Genomic DNA, 8,795 nt, shown 5'->3' with positions numbered 1-8,795 from the left:
TATATTCTTCCCTCCTTTATCAAAAATAAGTGACCAGGTGCTGGGGCCCCAGCTCCATGCGGCCTGGTCACACTCAGGGGCAGTCTTTGCTCCACCTCCCCCGTGTTTTCTGGGGGCCTGCGTAGGTCCCGCTCCTGTCCATGGAAGGCGGAAATGGTTGCAATGTCCGGCTCCTCGCGAAGGGGTCTGATCCTCGCCACCATGTCCCAGGTCTTTGAGCTGCAGCCGCAGGACGGCAGCCCTTGGGTGGCCTTGGTGCCGGTGATTGGCCGCGGACCGCTGCTGGGAATAACAGATAAGAGAGTGTCCAGAAGACATGCCATTCTTGAAATGGTGGGTGGTGAGCTTCGAATCAAACCGATACATACAAATCCATGCTTTTATCAGTCTTCTGAGAAAAGCCAGCTCTTACCATTGAAGACAAATCTATGTCACTGGTTGAATCCTGGAGATAGTTTTCTTTATTAGTTGACAAATACATTTTCCGTGTTTTGTCTACACATTCTGAAATGGAAGTGGAATATAATTTAAGAAACAGTCAAACACTTGATGAAGATGATATATTGAATGAAACATCAAAATCTTCCTCGATTGATTTGCCTGATGAGACACCTGGTGCCCCACAGCTGGAAAGAAGCACAGAAATAGGAAAGACCCAGACCGCTGCAAATAGTATGTCTTTCCTAGATGAAAGTAGAGACTTGAGTAAGCAACAACCAAACCCTTCCCAGAGGAAGAGAATCCTTCCAGCGTGGATGTTAACAGAAAATCTAAGTGATCAGAATCTTTCAGTACCAGTCATCAATGGAGATAATAATGTAATCCGGGAAAGTGGAAAAGAAGGAATCTGCAAAGACAAAACCCAAGTAAACATCACACAGCAAGGAAGAAAGCGATTAATTTCATCAGGAAGTACAGAAAGTATATCAGCAGAGCAAGACACAGGAAAAAAGTGCAAAAATGCTGACAAGGAAGTCTATCATTTCATCCAAGGAAATGTCACAGTCATTTTCTGCAATCACGTTAGATAACACAGAGGTAAATAACATGAAGGCTTATGCACAGAGAAATGAAATCCCAGTAGAGGAACTTAGTAAGGTTCCTGAACATAAAATCACCACTAAGGGAACACCAAATAAAGACAGCAAGGCGAGGAGTTGTTCTGAGAGTTGTTTGAGTGCCCAAGGCAAGTCCTTTCATGACGAGCCTGAAAGATCTCATCCTGAGTCTGGCTCTGATCCCTCCAATCCTGAAACTTTGCATGCAAAGGCAGCTGGTTCAGTTCCACAGGGTTCTGAAGAAAATAAGGTCAAGAGGACATCCTGCATGTATGGGGCAAACTGCTACAGGAAGAATCCTGTCCATTTTCAACATGTCAGTCACCCTAGTGATAGTGATTATGGAGGTGTACACATCACGTGTCAAGGTGAGGCTGATGACCGGCCCAAATGTCCCTATGAAGCATCTTTTTATAGTTGATTGGTGTTCTTTGGAGAGACATGACTTACATGCTTTTGTCTTTGGATTCTAGAAGAGCCTTAGAAGTATCCTTTTAGATATTACACACACACACACAATTTGATATTTTGTGTTATATACTAATTTACCTCATATATTTATATATGTGATATATGGCATTGACATTTTAGAAATACAGTATATTGTAATATATTTTATTTGTCTCATACTGCCTTTCTGTAGAATGTCAGTCATGAGGGCAGCACTTTATCTGGTTCATCACTCTGTCTTTGCATCTAGAATTATGCTTGGCATGGAGTAGGCACTCAGTAAATGTAATTAAAAAGCAAATGCTTTGTACAGCATGGTGGCCATAGTTAACAGCAACAACAATAACAAAGCAAATGCTTTTCAATAAGAGGTTTACTGCTAATTTTATTCATAGGTTAGTGAGTGCTCTAGTTTAATTTAAATAGTCCTATTCTTTTTCAGTGATTGTCAAACTAGATCTTATATTTGCTTTCTTTCTCTCCCCCTCCCCTTTTTTTTTCTTAAAGAAGAATCCCCAGCACAAGATAGAATATAGACATAGTACATTTCCAGGTTAGGTGCTAATCATATTTATTTCAGAACCATGCCTCCTGAGATTATTCCCACGATTCAGGAAATCATGAAATAATTGAGATCAACAGGTGCATTGATTCAGAGCATTTTCCAATGAGAAACATTTCAGATGAAGATGACAATGTTGGGCAACCCAGCAAGTACAACCTGAATGACAGCGTTATAGATGATGAGGAAGAAGAATATGAGCCAACAGATGAAGATTCCGACTGGGAACCAGGAAAGGAAGACCTAGAAAAGGAAGATATGGAAGGGCTTTTGAAAGAAGTGAAAAAGTTTATGAAAAGAAAAAAGTAACTCTTCTCTGCAGTAATATATGGCTCATATTTACCATTTCTTTGTGGAAAAATAATTCAGGAACTAAGGAAGCACTTAAATGATAATTGTTTTCCTTCTTTTTATAGTTATGACTTTACTATTAACTCTTTACAGGTGAAACACTGAAATGTCAACCTTCAGTGTAGTGGATGGAATTTGTTTTGTTGCTTTGCTTTTTCTATCCTATTTAAAGCATCTGGAAATAATAAGCAGACAGAGAGTTAAAAAGTAATAATTGATACTTTTCATGTACTTTCTGTGTTTACAATAAAAGTAAAAGCCATAGGTTGCACACACACATACACACACAAATAAGTGACCATATGTGTGTGGGTTTATCTCTGGGCTTTCAATCCTGTTCCATTGATCTATATTTCTGTTTTTGTGCCAGTACCATACTGTCTTGATTACTGTAGCTTTGTCTGAAGTCAGGGAGCCTGATTCCTCCAGCTCCGTTTTTGTTTCTCAAGATTGCTTTGGCTATTCGGGGTCTTTTGTGGTTCCATACGAATTGTGAATTTTTTTGTTCTAGTTCTGTGAAAAGTGCCATTGGTAGTTTGATAGGGATTGCATTGAATCTTTAGATTGCATTGGGTAGTATAGTCATTTTCACAATGTTGATTCTTCCGATCCAAGAACATGGTATATCTCTCCATCTCTTTGTATCAACTTTAATTTCTTTCATCAGTGTCTTGTAGTTTTCAGCATACAGGTTTTTTATCTCCTTAGGTAGGTTTATTCCTAGGTATTTTATTCTTTTTGTTGCAATGGTAACTGGGAGTGTTTCCTTAATTTCTCCTTCAGATTTTTCATCGTTAGTGTATAGGAATGCAATAAATTTCTGTGCATTAATTTATTATCCTGCTACTTTACCAAATTCATTGATTAGCTCTAGTAGTTTTCTGGTAGCATCTTTAGGATTCTCTATGTATAGTATCATGTCATCTGCAAACAGTGACAGCTTTACTTCTTCTTTTCCGATTTGGATTTCTTCTTCTTCTCTGACTGCTGTGGCTAAAACTTCCAAAACTATGTTGAATAATGGTGAGAGTGGGCAACCTTGTCTTGTTCCTGATCTTAGTGGAAATGGTCTCAGTTTTTCACCATTGACAACGATGTTGGCTGTGGGTTTGTCATTTATGGCCTTTATTATGTTGAGGAAAGTTCCCTCTGTGCCTACTTTCTGGAGGGTTTTTTATCAAAAATGGGTGTTGAATTTTGTCAAAAGCTTTCTCTGCATAGTTTGAGATGATCATATGGTTTTTCTCCTTCAATTTGTTAATATCGTGTATCACATTGATTGATTTTCGTATATTGAAGAATCCTTGCAATCCTGGGATAAACCCCACTTGATCATGGTGTATGATCCTTTTAACGTGCTATTAGATTCTGTTTGCTAGTATTTTGTTGAGGGTTTTTGCATCTGTGTTCATCAGTGATATTGGCCTGTAGTTTTCTTTCTTTATGGCATCTTTGTCTGGTTTTGGTATCAGGGTGATGGTGGCCTCATAGAATGAGTTTGGGAGTGTTCCTCCCTCTGCTATATTTTGGAAGAGCTTGAGAAGGATAGGTGTTAGCTCTTCTCTAAATGTTTGATAGAATTCGCCTGGTCCTGGGCTTTTGGTTTTTGGAAGATTTTTTTTTTTTTTTTAGTGGTACGCAGGCCTCTCACTGTTGTGGCCTCTCCCATTGCAGAGCACAGGCTCCGGACACACAGGCTCAGCAGCCATGGCTCATGGGCCTAGCCGCTCCGCGGCATGTGGGATCTTCCCGGACTGGGGCACGAACCCGCGTCGCCCGCATTGGCAGGCGGACTCTCAACCAATGCACCACCAGGGAAGGCCTGTTGGAAGATTTTTAATCACAGTTTCAATTTCAGTGCTTGTGATTGGTCTGTTCATATTTTCTATTTCTTCCTGGTTCAGTCTCGGAAGGTTGTGCATTTCTAAGAATTTGTCCATTTCTTCCAGGTTGTCCATTTTATCGGCATATAGTTGCTTGTAGTAATCTCTCATGATTCTTTGCATTTCTGTAGTGTCAGTTGTTACTTCTTTTTCATTTCTAATTCTACTGATTTGAGTCTTCTCCCTTTTTTTCTTGATGAGTCTGGCTAATGGTTTATCAATTTTGTTTATCTTCTCAAAGAACCATCTTTTAGTTTTATTGATCTTTACTATCGTTTCCTTCATTTCTTTCTCATTTGTTTCTGATCTGATCTTTATGATTTCTTTCCTTCTGCTAACTTTGGGGGTTTTTTGTTCTTCTTTCTCTAATTGCTTTAGGTGTAAGGTTAGGTTGTTTATTTGAGATGTTTCTTGTTTCTTGAGGTAGGATTGTATTGCTATAAATTTCCCTCTTAGAACTGCTTTTGCTGCATCCCATAGGTTTTGAGTCATTGTGTTTTCATTGTCATTTTTTTCTAGGTATTTTTTGATTTCCTCTTTGATTTCTTCAGTGATCTCTTGGTTATTAAGTAGTGTATTGTTTAGCCTCCATGTGTTTGTATTTTTTACAGGTTTTTTCCTGTAATTGATATCTAGTCTCATAGTGTTGTGGTCAGAAAAGATACTTGATACAATTTCAATTTTCTTAAATTTACCAAGGTGTGATTTGTGACCCAAGATATGATCTATCCTGGAGAATGTTCCGTGAGCACTTGAGAAGAATGTGTATCCTGTTGTTTTTGGATGGAATGTCCTATATATATCAATTAAGTCCATCTTGTTTAATGTATCATTTAAAGCTTGTGTTTCCTTATTTATTTTCATTTTGGATGATCTGTCCATTGGTGAAAGTGGGGTGTTAAAGTCCCCTACTATGATTGTGTTACTGTTGATTTCCCCTTTTATGGCTGTTGGTATTTGCCTTATGTATTGAGGTGCTCCTATGTTGGGTGCATACGTATTTACAATTGTTATATCTTCTTCTTGGATTGATCCCTTAATCATTATGTAGTGTCCTTCTTTGTCTCTTGTAATAGTCTTTGTTTTAAAGTCTATTTTGTCTGATATGAGAATTGCTACTCCAGCTCTTTTTTGATTTCCATTTGCATGGACTATCTTTTTCTATCCCTTCACTTTCAGTCTGCATGTGTCCCTAGGTCTGAAGTGGGTCTTTTGTAGACAGCATATATATGGGTCTTGTTTTTGTATCCATTCAGCCAGCTTGTGTCTCTTGGTTGGAGCATTTAATGCATTTACATTTAAGGTAATTATCAATATGTAAGTTCCTATTACCATTTTCTTAATTGTTTTGGGTTTGTTATTGTAGGTCTTTTCCTTCTCTTGTGTTTCTTGCCTAGAGAAGTTCCATTAGCATTTGCTGTAAAGCTGGTTTGGTGGTGCTGAATTCTCTTAGCTTTTGCTTGTCTGTAAAGATTTTAATTTCTCTGTCAAATCTGAATGAGATCCTTGCTGGGTAGAATAATCTTGGTTGTAGGTTTTTCTGCATCAGCACTTTAGATATGTCCTGCCACTCCCTTCTGGCTTGCAGAGTTTCTGCTGAAAGATCAGCTGTTAACCTTATGGGGATTCCTTTGTGTGTTATCTGTTGTTTTTCCCTTGCTGCTTTTAATATTTTTTCTTTGTATTTAATTTTTGATAGTTTGATTAATATGTGTCTTGGCGTATTTCTCCTTGGATTTATCCTGTATGGGACTTTCTGCGCTTCCTGGACTTGATTAACTATTTCCTTTCACATATTAGGGAAGTTTTCAACTATAATCTCTTCAAATATTTTCTCAGTCCCTTTCTTTTTCTCTTCTTCTTCTGGGACCCCTGTAATTCGAATGTTGGTGCATTTAATGTTGTCCCAGAGGTCTCTGAGATTCTGGTCCTCAATTTTCTTCATTCTTTTTTCTTTATTCTGCTCTGCAGTAGATATTTCCACTATTTTATCTTTCAGGTCACTTATCTGTTCTTCTGCCTCAGTTATTCTGCTACTGATTCCTTCTAGAGAATTTTTAATTTCATTTTTTGTGTTGCTCTTCATTGTTTATTTGCTCTTTAGTTCTTCTAGGTCCTTGTTAAACGTTTTTTGTATTTTCTCCATTCTATTTCCAAGATTTCGGATCAACTTTACTGTCATTATTCTGAATTCTTTTTCAGGTAGACTGCCTATTTCCTCTTCATTTGTAAAGTCTGTTGGGTTTTTGCCTTGCTCCTTCATCTGCTGTGTGTTTCTCTGTCTTCTCATTTTGCTTAACTTACTGTGTTTAGGGTCTCCTTTTTACAGGCTGCAGGTTTGTAATTCCCGTTGTTTTTGGTGTCTGTCCCCAGGGGCTAAGTTTGGTTCAGTGGGTTGTGTAGGCTTCCTGGGCTTTCCGTGTTCTGGTGGATGAGGCTGGATCTTGTCTTTCTGGTGGGCAGGTCCACATCTGGTGGTGTGTTTTGGGTTGTTTGTGGCCTTATTATGATTTTAGGCAGCCTCTCTGCTAATGGGTGGGGTTGTGTTCCTGCCTTGCTAGTTGTTTGGCATAGGGGGTCCAGCACTGTAGCTTGCTGGTCGTTGAGTGGAGCTGGGTCTTGGCGTTGAGATGGAGATCTCTAGGAGATTATCGCCATTTGATATTACCTGCAGCTGGGAGGTCTCTTGTGGACCAATGTCCTGAACTTGCCTCTCCCACCTCAGAGGCACAGCCCTGACGCCTGGCTGGAGCACCAAGAGTCTGTCATCCACACGGCTCAGAATAAAAGGGAGAAAAAAAAGAAGGAAAGAAAGAAAAAGATAAAATAAAATAAAGTTATTAAAATAAAAAATTATTTAAAAAAAATTTTAAGTAATTATAAAAATGAAAGAAAGAAGAGAGCAACCAAACCAAAAAACAAATCCACCAATGATAATAAGTGCTAAAAACTAGACTAAAAAAGAAAACCAAAAAAACCGGACAGACAGAACCTTAGGACAAATGGTAAAAGCAAAGCTATACAAACAAAATCACACACAGAAGCATACACATACACACTCACAAGAAGAGAAAAAGGGGGAAAAAATATATATATATATATATCGTTGCTCCCACAGTCCACCTCCTCAATTTGGGATGATTGGTTGTCTATTCAGGTATTCCACAGATGCAGGGTACATCAAGTTGATTGTGGAGATTTAAACCACTGCTCCTGAGGCTGCTGGGAGAAATTTCCCTTTCTCTTCTTTGTTCGAACAGCTCCCTGGGTTCAGCTTTGGATTTGGCCCCCGCCTCTGCGTGTAGGTCACCTGAGGGCGTCTGCTCTTCGCTCAGACAGGATGGGGTTAAAGAAGCAGCTGATTCAGGCGCTCTGGCTCAGGCCGTGGGGAGGGAGGGGTACGAATGCAGGGTGAGCCTGCGGCGGCAGAGGCCAGCATGATGTTGTCCCAGCCCGAGGCACGCTGTGCATTCTCCCGGGGAACTTGTCCCTGGATCCCAGGACCCCGGCAGTGGCGGGCTGCACAGGCTCCCGGGAGGGGAGGTGTGGAGAGTGACCTGTGCTCGCACACAGGCTTCTTGGTGGCGGCAGCAGCACCCTTAGCGTCTCATGCCCGCCTCTGGGGTCCATGCTGAAAGCCGCGGCTCGCACCCATTTCTGGAGCTCCTTTAAGTGGCACGCTTAATCCCCTCTCCTCGCACACCAGGAAACAAAGAGGCAAGAAAACGTCTCTTGCCTCTTCGGCAGCTCCAGACTTTTTCCCGGACTCCCTCCCGGCTAGCTGTGGCGCACTAGCCCCCTTCAGACTGTGTTCACGCCACCAGTCCTCTCCCTGCAATCCAGTCGAAGCCCGAGCCTCAGCTCCCAGCCCCCGCCTGTCCCGGCGGGTGACAGACCTCTCGGGCTGGTGAGTGCTGGTCGGCACCGATCCTCTGTGCAGGAATCTCTCCACTTTGCCCTCTGCACCCCTGTTGCTGCACTCTCCTCTGTGGCTCCAAAGCTTCCCCCCTCCGCCACCCGCAGTCTCCGCCTGCGAAGGAGCTTCCTAGTGTGTGGAAACCTTTCCTCCTTCACAGCTCCCTCCCACTGGTGCAGGTCCCGGCCCTATTCTTTTGTCTCTGTTTATTTTTTCTTTTGCCCTACCCAGGTACGTGGGGAGTTTCTTGCCTTTTTGGAGGTCTGAGGTCTTCTGCCAGCATTCAGTGGGTGCTCTATAGGAGCAATCCCATGTGTAGATGTATCTCCGATGTATTTGTGAGGAGGAACATGATCTCCATGTCTTACTCTTCCGCCATCTTGAAGCTCCTCCCTCTATTTTATTTATTTTATTTAATTTATTTTTGGCTGCATTGGGCCTTTGTTGCTGTGCGCAGGCTTTCTCCAGTTGCAGTGAGCGGGAGCTACTCTTTGTTGCGGTGTGTAGGCCTCTCATTGCGGTGGCTTCTCTTGTTGTGGAGCACGGACTGTAGGCAGGCAGGCTTCAGGAGTTGT

At 41.3% G+C, this 8,795-nt stretch overlaps 1 protein-coding gene across 1 annotated transcript; it reads left to right on the top strand.

The window, feature by feature from the left end:
- The first annotated feature begins 201 nt into the window (after positions 1-201).
- On the top strand, positions 202-2,445 carry LOC131758964 (aprataxin and PNK-like factor). The gene is given in 5 exon segments (XM_059067668.2): positions 202-451; positions 454-973; positions 975-1,482; positions 2,016-2,049; positions 2,165-2,445. Coding segments are annotated over 5 exon segments (1,527 nt in total). The 3' UTR covers positions 2,380-2,445.
- The last annotated feature ends 6,350 nt before the right edge of the window (positions 2,446-8,795 follow it).

The sequence above is a fragment of the Kogia breviceps genome, chromosome 6 (genome assembly GCF_026419965.1).
Source record: "Kogia breviceps isolate mKogBre1 chromosome 6, mKogBre1 haplotype 1, whole genome shotgun sequence".
Lineage (NCBI taxonomy): Eukaryota > Metazoa > Chordata > Mammalia > Artiodactyla > Physeteridae > Kogia > Kogia breviceps.
This window is presented reverse-complemented; position numbering and strand designations above follow the sequence as displayed.